Here is a 14,281-nt window from a genome sequence, read left to right on the forward strand (position 1 = left end):
TGGACAGTCTGGAGGCTGTGGTGGAGAGGAGGATGAGGGACAAGCTGAAGTCCATCTTGGAAGTCCATCCCCTCCATGGCGAGCTGTACCAGATGGGGAGCACCTTCAGCCACAGGCTCCTCCCACCCAGGTGCAACACAGAACGGGTCAGGCGTTCCTTTGTGCCAGCGGCCCTCAGACTGTCTAACAGCACCTGAGTGTTCCTGTGAGCTCATGAGTGTTGAGGATGTGCGCATGCATGCATCTCTCAGGAAGAGGGACAGTTATAGAAGTGACATGGAGCTGTGTTTCCTGACTACAACCTGGTGGTGAGCCACCTCTCCTCCCCTCCTCTCCCCTCCTCTCCTCTCCCCTCTCCTCCTCTCCTCTCCTCTCCCCTCCCCTCCCCTCCCCTCCTCTCCTTTCCCCTCCTCTCTTCTCCCCTCCTATCAGCACCCAGAAACAGAGCCAGTGTAGAGAGGACGCAGCTGCGTGTGTGTGTGTGTGTGTGTAGGGGTTGAGCAACACAATGAGCATCTATTGTGAAACAGGACACCAGAGGTAGAAACTGCAGTCTAAAGAGCCATAAATAGGAAGGTGGAACAAGGCTGATTGTGTTTGTCCTTTAACAGGAGGAAGGCTGCCAGGCCGCATACGAGCCTCACAAACCCTAACCCTTCCCTGGGCCTGACTCCACCCTCTCCCTTCCTTCCTTCCTTCCCTGGGCCTGACTCCCTCCCTCCCTCCCTGGGCCTGACTCCACCCTCTCCCTTCCCCCTCTCTCACCCTCTCCCTTCCCCCTCTCTCTCTCTCTCTCTCTCTCTCTCTCTCTCTGCAAGTCAGCGGGTTTCCAGTCTGTCTGCCGTCCACCCACACGTTCACAGGAAAGATTGGAGCTCTTAAGGACTCTCTGGTCCTTCCTCTCTCATTGGTCAGCACCCCCCCCCCCCCCCCCCCCCAGAGCTGTCAGCACATGTCCACCCACTCCCCCCCCCCCCCAGCCAGCAGCATGGCCGTCCGCCTGCATGGTCAGCGCCCTCCAGAGACTGGGCCTGTGCTTTAAACACACAGCTGACATCAAGGTCAATAACTGGAAACTCTCTCTCAAGAGTCACTTTGGGTTTTAGTAGAAGCAAGGGTGATTGGCCTCAATGACTACAGACCAGTCGCCCTGACCCCTGTAGCATTGAAGGTTTTTGAGCGCGTTGTTCTACGGTATCTCAAATCCATCACAGACCCTCTCCTGGACCCCCTGCAGTTCGCCTGCCGAGCCAACAGGTCAGTGGACGACGCAGTTAACATGGCTGTCATCTTATTGCTGGAGGAACTACTGTTTTCATTGCATTTTTCATCGACGACAGAAAGACCCAGATGAACCCAGGACAAAAAGACCCAGGTGAACCCAGGACAGAAAGACCCAGATGAACCCAGGACAGAAAGACCCGGATGAACCCAGGACAGAAAGACCCAGATGAACCCAGGACAGAAAGACCCAGATGAACCCAGGACAGAAAGACCCAGATGAACCCAGGACAGAAAGACCCAGATGAACCCACGATGTTGAAGAAAAAGTCAGTAGACTAAATTCTTACAAGTGGAAAATATATAATTGTTCTTTTAAAGATTTTAAGCTCCAGGAGCTTACTCGATTGCCTTGTTGAGAGGGGTCAGGGAATAATTTTTACAGCTCACTTTTCTGGCGATACTGTTTTTTTGCTTCCCTCTGGAATATGTAGGGGTGGGTCGTATGCCCACCTCCCTTGTTCTCTGTAAAGCGCATTGTGTTGCCTCTGTGTATGAAATGCGCTATACAAATAAATCTTTGATTGATTGATTGATTGATTAATCTTTTTTAATCTTATGTTTCTTTTGTTGCTTTTTATTGAAGTTCAAGACCTAAATTTAGGCTACATTTTGCAATTGGGGAGAGAATGCGAATGCAGAGCACATTTGCCATCGATGTTTTGCATGTTATTATTATTTGGATTATTATCTATAGAACTACTATGGCCCCACAATAAAGATGATTATGATCAAATTAAATTTTGTAATGGCAGGTCATGCAATTTAATGTCATCATCATCATCATCATCATCATCCGCTTATCCAGGGTCGGGTCGCGGAGGCAGCAGCTCCAGCAGGGGGCCCCAGACATCCCTTTCCCTAGCAGCATCAACCAGCTCTGCCTGGGGAATCTTTAGCCGCTCACAGGCCAGTGCGGAGATGTAGTCCGCAATTTAATGTATTTAAATCATTTGGATGTACAGTACAGTAGGTAGGTTATTTGGCCTGAAAAACTCTCAAACTCGAGGTACTAGGCCTATATGCAGGCCTACATAAAAAGAGTAAATAAAATAATAAAATACCATAAAGAATAACTTATGCAGAATAACAAATTACTACAATAATCAGCAAATTTGGAGCTAATTTGGAGGCCTGAAGAAAAAGAAAAAAGATGTCAGTGGAAGATTTTCTTTGAAAGATTGGTGAAGCAATAGGAGAGGCTATAAAATGGGTCCATATTAAGCAGGAGCAAATAGCATATTGCCAATTAATTTGAATTGAACATAGGCCTAATTGTTGCTGTAGGACTAGTTTTGATTTGTCTTGTTCTCACTTTCAGCTTAACATCAATAACAGTAGTTGTTTACATGAATAACAGTAGTTGTTTACATGAATAACAGTAGTTGTTTAAAAGATTGAGGGATTCTTAGGCTGCAGAAAAACTGCTAGTTTGAAGCCATTAGCTGAGTTTACCCTGACATTCACACAGGGGTATAACAGAAAAGTAATATATTCCAAAAGTAACTAGTTACTTTTGACTGGGAGTAATAAGAAAAGTAATAATATTACTTTTTAAAAGAGTAGCGAGTAATAAGTAATATATAAAAAATTTTGAGTAACAAGCCCAACACTGTACATAACCCTGTTCATCAACCATACTACACTCTGCACACTCACTATACATACACTCACCACACTCCACTCTGTATATAGTATGTATATTGAATTTGTCCCTCCCGTTCTTTTTAGTATATCGTAATTTGCACATTACACTGTATTTTGTTTGCACTGATTTTTTGTATTTTGTATTTGCACTGTTTTTGCACTGTTTTTTGCACTGTCCAGTCCTGTCCTGCACCCTGTCCTATGCCGTCTACAACAGCGTGTGCCTGAACCCTGGTCACAGTCCTAGTATGAGTGAACTATATACAGTACTGGCTAATCATCTTGAATCTTGAGGTCTTAACTCTGACGGCAGGCACAGCCACAGGAAGAGGAAGTGACACATGGCAGTGTGAGTGTGTGTGTGTGTGTGTGTGTGTGTGTGTGGTGAGGACCCACCAGTCCAGTTCGGTCTCCAGACGGCGGAGTTTGTCCAGCAGGGAGAGCTTCTCAGAGCGCAGGCCCTCGCACTCCTCCTGGAGACCACAGCAGTCCTTCTGCAGCTTCTCCAGCTCATCTACACACAGACACACACACACACACACACACACACACACACACACACACACACACACACACACACACACACACACACACACACACACACACACACACACAAACACACACACACAAACACACACAAATAACCTCTTTGAGGACATTCAAACTCTCTAGGTCTACTAGAGAGACCCTGACCCTCCCCTGACCCTCCCCTAACCCTCCCCTAACCCTTCACTGACCCTCCCCTGACCCTCCACTGACCCTCCCCTGACCCTCCACTGACCCTCCCCTGACCCTCCCCTAACCCTTCACTGACTCTCCCCTGACCCTCCCCTAACCCTGCCCTGACCCTCCCCTGACCCTCCCCTGACCCTGGAGGAGGTCTGTCTGCCCCCCGTGTATTTCTTCCAGTCCCCGTGGTCTTGGGCGGCTCTAAGCTTGTGTTTTCTCAGCGGTGTCCTTGCTAAACCTTGCCTAACCCTAACCCTAACGTAGGGGGATTGAATCTGACTGGCGTCGCTGAAGATGAGCAGCACCAATGAGAGGCTTATCTCAAAAACCTCCATCCGATAGGCCAGACTAGTCTGGTACTGATGTATCCTGTAGGTAGGGCTAGGGCTAGGGTTAGGGTTAGGGTTAGCAGACCTGCAAACTCCTGAGAGCGAGTATCCTCCCCCGGAAGAAATTTTTAGTGATTTTAATATGCAAATGACGCTTTTTGGAGCGTTTTGAAACTAGAATTTCTGTGTGCGAGTAGGCATACATGGCTCTTGCGAGGCGCATAGTATATCCATCCCAATTACAACCCCAAATACAATTATGTAGATGTCCAGATTCACAGTTGAAACATTTTAATCAGAATTTCAATGTTTCTTTTTCCCTAAAAAGAGAGAACAGATCTCATAAAAAGTTAGTTATTTACTTAAGCAACCAAACAATTACTTTTCTACACATTATTCTCCCTGTTGCCTCTCAAAAAAAGACAACCAACCTCCATTGCCTGTAATGGAGGAAAGAATGAGACAGGGAGACATGATATATTTTAGGGATGCTCCGAACTGATTTTTTTGGGCCGATACCGATCACTGATTATTTTCCTCAGGATCGGCCGATACCGATTTATAAAGAAAACACACACAGAAAACGACTTCTCCTCTTAGAAAGGTCTTACCCATATTAATGTATCGATATGATGACACTGTCTTTGCTTGCATATTTTTAGATTAAGGTTGCCCATTATTATCACTTATTAACTGATGAATAGGCCCTCGCAATATTATTCTGTATATATCAGATTCAGTAGACTTCAGTATACAGTATACCATTCGGACCAATGCCAAGTGAGTAAAAAAAAAAAAACTTGTGTTTTTTGTTTTGTAATTGTTTTCTGTGACTTTTATTTTGGAATTCCTTGAAAGAAAGCTACCGGACATAAGTTTTGTTTCTGCTTGAGGGGCAACTAGCAGTGTCCTTTATCCTAATTTTAAACCGCAAAAATATCCAAACTACAGCTGATCAGAGATTTCGTTAAGTGATTAGCAGCAGCTTTGGAGATATTTGGGCTGTATGAAAAAACGCTGTATGAGGAGATCCTGGGAGAAAACCTGCGCAATTGTAATGGATGTTGGACGCTGTTGACATGACGTTTATGTTATTCAACTGAAGATCAAGCAACGTTACATCCAACAACAGGATCTGTATTTATACCCTTGTCACTATTCCACATTCTGAATTGACCCACCACTCTATAACATTTAGCTTGTAGCATCCAAGTTTGTGACCCAATTGACAAGAAAAGCGGCGATTGTAGCTGAAAGGCGACTAGTTTGCAGGTATGGGTTAGGGTTAGGGCTAGGGTTAGGACTAGGACCAGGGCTGGGGTCAGGACCTGGGCTGGGGTCAGGACCAGGGCTGGGGACAGGACCAGGGCTAGGGTCAGGACCAGGGCTAGGGTCAGGACCAGGGCTAGGGTCAGGAGCAGGGCTAGGGTCAGGACCTGGGCTGGGGTCAGGACCAGGGCTAGGGTCAGGAGCAGGGCTAGGGTCAGGACCTGGGCTGGGGTCAGGACCTGGGCTGGGGTCAGGACCAGGGCTGGGGTCAGGACCAGGGCTGGGGTCAGGACCAGGGTTGGGGACAGGACCAGGGCTAGGGTCAGGACCAGGGCTAGGGTCAGGACCAGGGCTAGGGTCAGGACCAGGGCTAGGGTCAGGACCAGGGCTAGGGTCAGGACCAGGGCTAGGGTCAGGACCAGGGCTAGGGTCAGGACCAGGGCTAGGGTCAGGAGCAGGGCTAGGGTCAGGAGCAGGGCCAGGCAGACGTACCCTGCAGCTGGCTGGCGCGGAGCTGGTGCTGGCTCTGCTGCTGGAAGGAGGCCTGCAGGCCGTGGATCTCCCTCTCGTACCGCTGCGCCGCCGCCCGCCACCGCTCCAGCTCGGCCGTCACGCCGCCCAGATCGTCCTGCAGGGCGGCAATCTGGCGCTCACGCTCCGCCGTGCCGGCCTCCATGGCGTGGCGCAGCACCAGCACCTCCTCCTGGGCGCTGGCCAGCTCCTCCCGAGCGCTGCTGATGGTGCTCTCCCTCTGCTCCCGCAGCGCCTCCATGTCCCCCTGCAGACGGCCCAGCTGGGCTGGACACACACGCACGCACACACACACACACACACACACACACACACACACACACACACACAGACAGACAGACAGACAGACAGACACAGACACACACACACACAGACACACACACACGTTAGATGATACTGTATGCGTGTCTCTCTCTGTATTCATATATATGTGTGTGTGTGTCTGTGTGTGTCTGTGTGTGTGTGTGTGTCTGTGTGTGTGTGTGTGTGTGTGTGTGTGTACTCACTCTGCAGGTACTGGATCTGCTTGGCAGACTCCTCAGTCTGCTGCCTGTTGCTTCTCCTCTCCTCCTCCAGCAGGGCTGTCAGGACAAGCAACAACAACCACAACAACAACAACCTCAGGCTGACTGACTACAGGAACACAAACACACACATTTCGTGAAAATTTAGACAAAATAATCCACTAAGACCTGCCGACCTGTACACATTTGGCGTAGTAGGTAGAATTGTTCCTGTTTTCCAGTGATTTATGTTGTAAATGTGCCATATCTGGACTGGAGGGTCAGGAACACAGGGGGTGGGCGGTGAATAGTGAATCTAGTGTATACTATAGTAGGAGGGTAGTGTAGTGAATCTAGTGTATACTACAGTAGGAGGGTAGTGTAGTGAATCTAGTGTATACTATAGTAGGAGGGTCGTGTAGTGAATCTAGTGTATACTATAGTAGGAGGGTAGTGTAGTGAATCTAGTGTATACTACAGTAGGAGGGTAGTGTAGTGAATCTAGTGTATACTATAGTAGGAGGGTAGTGTAGTGAATCTAGTGTATACTATAGTAGGAGGGTAGTGTAGTGAATCTAGTGAATGCTATAGTAGGAGGGTCGTGTAGTGAATCTAGTGTATACTATAGTAGGAGGGTAGTGTAGTGAATCTAGTGTATACTATAGTAGGAGGGTAGTGTAGTGAATCTAGTGTATACTACAGTAAGAGGGTAGTGTAGTGAATCTAGTGTATACTACAGTAGGAGGGTAGTGTAGTGAATCTAGTGTATAATATAGTAGGAGGGTAGTGTAGTGAATCTAGTGTATACTATTGTAGGAGGGTAGTGTAGTGAATCTAGTGTATAATATAGTAGGAGGGTAGTGTAGTGAATCGACTGTATAATATAGTAGGAGGGTAGTGTAGTGAATCTAGTGTATACTATAGTAGGAGGGTAGTGTAGTGAATCTAGTGTATACTATTGTAGGAGGGTAGTGTAGTGAATCTAGTGTATAATATAGTAGGAGGGTAGTGTAGTGAATCTAGTGTATACTATTGTAGGAGGGTAGTGTAGTGAATCTAGTGTATAATATAGTAGGAGGGTAGTGTAGTGAATCTACTGTATAATATAGTAGGAGGGTAGTGTAGTGAATCTAGTGTATACTATAGTAGGAGGGTAGTGTAGTGAATCTAGTGTATACTACAGTAGGAGGGTAGTGTAGTGAATCTAGTGTATACTACAGTAGGCGGGTAGTGTAGTGAATCTAGTGTATAATATAGTAGGAGGGTAGTGTAGTGAATCTACTGTATAATATAGTAGGAGGGTAGTGTAGTGAATCTAGTGTATACTACAGTAGGAGGGTAGTGTAGTGAATCTAGTGTATACTACAGTAGGCGGGTAGTGTAGTGAATCTAGTGTATACTACAGTAGGCGGGTAGTGTAGTGAATCTAGTGTATACTAGTAGCAGGCGTACCTTGCAGTTCCAGGCACCTCTGCTTGCCGGTGTTGGCCAGGTCCTGAGCCTCCAGCAGCTCTCTGTGGAGGTGACTGATCACCTGCTCTGTGTCCCCGGGCTCCAGGTTGGCCCGTCGCAGCTCCTCTGCGCGCGCACACACACACACACACACACACACACACACACACACACACACACACACACACCGCCTCGGTTAAACTCACACACACACCGCCATGGTTAAACTCACACACACACACACACCGCCACGGTTAAACTCACACACACACACACACACACCACCTCGGTTAAACTCACACACAGACACACCGCCACGGTTAAACTCACACACACACACACACCGCCATGGTTAAACTCACACACACACCGCCACCATCACGGTTAAACTCACACACACACACACACACACACACACACACACACACACACACACACACACACAGCCACCATCACGGTTAAACACACACACACCGCCACCATCACAGTTAAACTCACACACACACACCGCCACAATCACGGTTAAACTCCCCCACACACACTTAGTAAATCAGTGTGTGCATGAGAAAGAGATTCAGCATGAAACAGAGTAGCTGTTTGTGTGTGTGTGCGCATGTGGAGAGAAGTGTGTGGAGTGTGTGAGGCATTACACAGACCTGCGGGTTCATGGGAGGAGCTACGACTCTAAAAGATGTTCAGACATAAACCAGGAGGAGGAAATGACTGCCAACGCTGGTGATGATGTCACTCTCCTGCTTCCCCCACGGTGACTGTGTTGGCCCTGCCGTGAGGAGCAGCTGGCCCTCTCTGGTGACCAGGTGACAGTGCTGGCCCTCTCTGGTGACCAGGTGACAGTGCTGGCCCTCTCTAGTGACCAGGTGACAGTGCTGGCCCTCTCTGGTGACCAGGTGACCGTGCTGGCCCTCTCTGGGGACCAGGTGACAGTGCTGGCCCTCTCTGGTGACCAGGTGACAGTGTTGGCCCTCTCTGGTGACCAGGTGACAGTGCTGGCCCTCTCTGGTGACCAGGTGACAGTGCTGGCCCTGCTGTGAGGAGCAGCAGCTCTCTGGTGACCAGCAGAGCTGACGGGGGCTCTGAAAGGTCACAGAGGGACCAGAGGACAGAGTCACCTTCCCTGCGCAGGGGACAGTTCCCTGAACAGCCCAAGAGTTTGTCCCAGCTCGGAGGGGAGACTAATCTTTTCCATTGCTCAAGCACCGCTTTCAACAATAGAGCACTTTCTGGGGCATTTTTGAGTGAACTGTTTCTTTAAAACCAGGCCTTTCTTCCACCACTAAACCAAACAGCCAATCCCAGAGAGTGTTTGATGTGGTTTGGAACATGACGGGCCAATGGAAATCCTCCTACTCTCAAGCCCAAACCCCAGTGACTGTCACTGGTGCACTCACTGACCAGATGGTAGCGCTTATGTCATTCAAGGCTGTTTATAGCTGCAGTCTGTGACGCAATCTCTTCTCCCGTTTTCATTCTCCTTCCACTACATGAAGGCCAAGGAGGTGATGATGAGAGTTTTACTAACAGGCTGACTTTCATTCCAGTGTCTCTTACTCCTCAGAACTCCTCTAACTCCTCCTCTCTTACTCCTCCTCTCTAACTCCTCCTCTCTAACTCCTCCTCTCTTACTCCTCCTCTCTTACTCCTCCTCTCTAATTCCTACTCTTACTCCTCCTCTTTAACTCCTCCACTTACTCCTCCTCTCACTCCTCCTCTCTAACTCCTCCTCTAACTCCTCCCCTCTTATTCCTCTCTAACTCCTCCTCTCCAGCTCCTCCACTTACTCCTCCTCTCTAACTCCTCCTCTCTTACTCCTCCTCTAACTCCTCCTCTGACTCCTACTCTCTAACTCCTCTCTAATTCCTACTCTCTTACTCCTCCTCTCTCACTCCTCCTCTCTAACTCCTCCACTTACTCCTCCTCTCACTCCTCCTCTCTTACTCCTCCTCTCTAACTCCTCCCCTCTTATTCCTCTTTTACTCCTCCTCTGACTCCTCCTCTCTAACTCCTCCTCTCTTACTCCTCCTCTTTTACTCCTCCTCCTTTCCAACTCCTCCTCTCTTACTGCTCTCTAACTCCTCCTCTCTTACTCCTCCTCTCTTACTCCTCCTCTCTAACTCCTCCACTTACTCCTCCTCACTTACTCCTCCTCTCTTACTCCTCTCTAACTCCTCCACTTACTCCTCCTCTCACTCCTCCTCTCTAACTCCTCATCTCTAACTCCTCCCCTCTTATTCCTCTTTAACTCCTCCTCTCTAACTCCTCCTCTCTTACTCCTCCTCTCTAATTCCTACTCTTACTCCTCTTTAACTCCTCCACTTACTTCTCCTCTCACTCCTCCTCTCTAACTCCTCCTCTCTAACTCCTCCCCTCTTATTCCTCTTTAACTCCTCCTCTCTTACTCCTCCTCTCTTACTCCTCTCTGACTCCTCCTCTCGGACTCCTCCTCTCTGACTCCTCCTCTCTGACTCCTCCTCTCTGACTCCTCCTCTTACTCCTCCTCTCTACTCCTCCTCTCTTACTCCTCCTCTCTTAATCCTCTTCTCTAACTCCTCTCTAACTCCTCCTCTCTAACTCCTCCTCTCTAACTCCTCCACTTACTCCTCCTCTCTAACTCCTCCTCTCTTACTCCTCCTCTCTAACTCTTCCACTTACTCCTCCTCACTCCTCCGCTCTAACTCCTCCTCTCTAACTCCTCCCCTCTTATTCCTCTTTAACTCCTCCTCTCTAACTACTCCACTTACTCCTCCTCTCTTACTCCTCCTCTTTTACTCCTCCTCTCTTACTCCTCCTCTCTTACTCCTCTTTTACTCCTCCTCTCCAACTCCTCCTCTCTAACTCCTCTCTAACTCCTCCTCTCTTACTCCTCCTCTCTAACTCCTGCACTTACTCCTCCTCTCTTACTCCTCCTCTCTAACTCCTCCACTTACTCCTCCTCTCTAACTCCTCCTCTCTTACTCCTCTCTAACTCCTCCACTTACTCCTCCTCTCACTCCTCCTCTCTAACTCCTCCTCTCTAACTCCTCCACTTATTCCTCCTCTCTTACTCCTCCTCTCTAACTCCTCCTCTCTAACTCCTCCTCTCTTACTCCTCCTCTCTAATTCCTACTCTTACTCCTCTTTAACTCCTCCACTTACTTCTCCTCTCACTCCTCCTCTCTAACTCCTCCCCTCTTATTCCTCTTTAACTCCTCCTCTCTAACTCCTCCTCTCTTACTCCTCCTCTCTTACTCCTCTCTGACTCCTCCTCTCTGACTCCTCCTCTCTGACTCCTCCTCTTACTCCTCCTCTCTACTCCTCCTCTCTTACTCCTCCTCTCTTAATCCTCTTCTCTAACTCCTCTCTAACTCCTCCTCTCTAACTCCTCCTCTCTAACTCCTCCACTTACTCCTCCTCTCTAACTCCTCCTCTCTTACTCCTCCTCTCTAACTCCTCCACTTACTCCTCCTCTCTAACTCCTCCTCTCTTACTCCTCTCTAACTCCTCCACTTACTCCTCCTCTCACTCCTCCTCTCTAACTCCTCCTCTCTAACTCCTCCTCTCTAACTCCTCCACTTATTCCTCCTCTCTTACTCCTCCTCTCTAACTCCTCCTCTCTAACTCCTCCTCTCTTACTCCTCCTCTCTAATTCCTACTCTTACTCCTCTTTAACTCCTCCACTTACTTCTCCTCTCACTCCTCCTCTCTAACTCCTCCTCTCTAACTCCTCCCCTCTTATTCCTCTTTAACTCCTCCTCTCTTACTCCTCCTCTCTTAATCCTCTTCTCTAACTCCTCTCTAACTCCTCCTCTCTAACTCCTCCTCTCTAACTCCTCCACTAACTCCTCCACTTACTCCTCCTCTCTAACTCCTCCTCTCTTACTCCTCCTCTCTAACTCTTCCACTTACTCCTCCTCTCACTCCTCCGCTCTAACTCCTCCTCTCTAACTCCTCCCCTCTTATTCCTCTTTAACTCCTCCTCTCTAACTACTCCACTTACTCCTCCTCTCTTACTCCTCCTCTCTTACTCCTCCTCTCTTACTCCTCCTCTCTTACTCCTCCTCTCTAACTCCTCCTCTCTAACTCCTCCTCTCTTACTCCTCCTCTCTTACTCCTCCTCTCTAACTCCTGCACTTACTCCTCCTCTCTTACTCCTCCTCTCTAACTCCTCCACTTACTCCTCCTCTCTAACTCCTCCTCTCTTACTCCTCTCTAACTCCTCCACTTACTCCTCCTCTCACTCCTCCTCTCTAACTCCTCCACTTATTCCTCTCTTACTCCTCCTCTCTAACTCCTCCACTTACTCCTCTCTTACTCCTCTTTAACTCCTCCTCTCTAACTCCTCCTCTCTAACTCCTCCTCTCTAACTCCTCCTCTCTGACTCCTCCTCTCTGACTCCTCCTCTCTGACTCCTCCTCTCTGACTCCTCCTCTCTGACTCCTCCTCTCTGACTCCTCCTCTCTGACTCCTCCTCTCTGACTCCTCTCTTACTCCTCTCTTACTCCTCCTCTCTAACTCCTCCTCTCTAACTCCTCCTCTCTAACTCCTCCACTCTTATTCCTCTTTAACTCCTCCTCTCTGACTCCTCCTCTCTAACTCCTCCTCTCTAACTCCTCCTCTCTAACTCCTCCTCTCTGACTCCTCCTCTCTGACTCCTCCTCTTACTCCTCCTCTCTAACTCCTCCTCTCTAACTCCTCCTCTCTAACTCCTCCTCTCTTACTCCTCCTCTCTAACTCATCCACTTACTCCTCCTCTCTAACTCCTCCTCTCTTACTCCTCCTCTCAAACTCCTCCCCTCTTATTCCTCTTTAACTCCTCCTCTCTTACTCCTCCTCTCTTACTCTTCCTCTCTGACTCCTCCTCTCTGACTCCTCCTCTTACTCCTCCTCTCTAACTCCTCCTCTCTAACTCCTCCACTTACTCCTCCTCTCTAACTCCTCCTCTCTTACTCCTCCTCTCTTACTCCTCTCTAACTCCTCTCTTACTCCTCCTCTCCAACTCCTCCTCTAACTCCTCCCTTACTCCTCCTCTCGGACTCCTCCTCTAACTCCCCTCTTACTCCTCTCTAACTCCTCCTCTAACTCCTCTAACTCCTCCCTTACTCCTCCTCTAACTCCCCTCTTACTCCTCTCTAGCTCCCTCCTAACTCCTCTCTTACTCCTCTAACTCCTCCTCTAACTCCTCCCTTACTCCTCCTCTAACTCCCCTCTTACTCCTCTCTAACTCCCTCCTAACTCCTTACTCTTCTCTTACTCCTCTTTTATTCCCTCCTCTTTAACTCCTCTCTGACTCCTCTTGTCTAACTCCTCCTCTCTTACTCCTCGCTCAAATCCAAATTCATGGGTCCTAGTGCCCAACTTGGCATGGAAATGATGCCCAGGTTTCTGTCCTATGATAGCTTTGTAAATGAGGGCCATTGTATGCATTCCTTGTTCTCTATTATGTACATTCGCTATTTGGTATATTCTGTGTTCCAACCTATGCTGTACCTTCTCACTGCTGAAACACCAAAATTTCCCCCCACAGGGATTATTAAAATACATATCATCTTCATCTTGTAATCATCCTACTCCTGTCATTAGACGTGTCAGTAGAGTTCAGAAGGTGTTCCCAGAGGGAGAACAGAGCTGTGTCATGATGATTCTAGTGAGAAACAGAGAACAAGCCACCTACAAATTAACTCAACAGCACCCTCTAGTGACCAGGCTGAGACACTGCATCAAAACAGCAACACAGGAGAAATTCAACTATCAAACTTTTTTTTTTAAACTTTTGAATGCCATCCGAGTTGCCAAAGGTGATTATTACTACACAACACAACAGGCTATCTCCTTAGGTCACATATCCTCACTGACCTGGATGTGGAGACGGGTTCAGACGCTTGACAACAAAGCCGAGATGTGCTACCTTGTGATTAACAAGATGAAAGAACATCTCTGTGAGGCTGCTGTAAGCTGGGGGCTCACAGGATCATTATGGAGAGCAGAGTGGGCAGATTACAGGCTAGACAGGCAATGTATTCATCCTTGATTTATAGAGGTGATCTCACTGACTGAGATTTAGAAATGTCTTTCAAGAGACATGCCCCTGTAATTGAATGTGCCCCCTCACACTCACACTCACACACACACACACACACACACACACACACACACACACACACACACACACACACACACACACACACACACACACTTAACTAATCTTACTCTGGGGGCAAAGTCCCTGACACACTGACAGTTGCCCTACCAACCGAATTCATGAGAACAAACAAACACTCGCTCGCCTGACACCCTAGCATGGACACCAGGCTGGGACACGCTGGCATGGACACCCTGGCATGGACACCAGGCTCCAGGCTGCCCCTTGAGAGGCAGAGCTCCATGCCAGCCGGTACACAAACAACAACACAAATGACAACAGAAATGTCTGGAGACAGGTGACCTCTGAACCCTGGTCAGTCAGGCTGAAACTGTTACTAGAACACTGGTACTCTCCTGACCGAATCTGTCAGTTTTTGGCCCAGAAGGTGTCTGGGTGGACCT

At 48.5% G+C, this 14,281-nt stretch overlaps 1 protein-coding gene across 6 annotated transcripts in view; it reads right to left on the minus strand.

Moving 5' to 3' along the window:
- The window catches only part of slmapa (sarcolemma associated protein a), an 80,472-nt gene that overhangs the window by 8,844 nt on the left and 57,347 nt on the right, over positions 1–14,281 (minus strand). For all 6 annotated transcript variants that reach the window (XM_084445989.1, XM_084445990.1, XM_084445988.1 and 3 more), the window contains 4 exons: positions 7,742–7,867; positions 6,293–6,367; positions 5,748–6,053; positions 3,325–3,442 (listed from right to left, as the gene is read on the minus strand). In XM_084445989.1, coding sequence (XP_084302115.1) covers positions 3,325–3,442; positions 5,748–6,053; positions 6,293–6,367; positions 7,742–7,867 — 625 coding nt within the window. The remainder of the gene's footprint in view (positions 1–3,324; positions 3,443–5,747; positions 6,054–6,292; positions 6,368–7,741; positions 7,868–14,281) is intronic.

This window comes from Borostomias antarcticus (genome assembly GCF_949987555.1).
Source record: "Borostomias antarcticus genome assembly, chromosome: 11".
NCBI lineage: Eukaryota > Metazoa > Chordata > Actinopteri > Stomiiformes > Stomiidae > Borostomias > Borostomias antarcticus.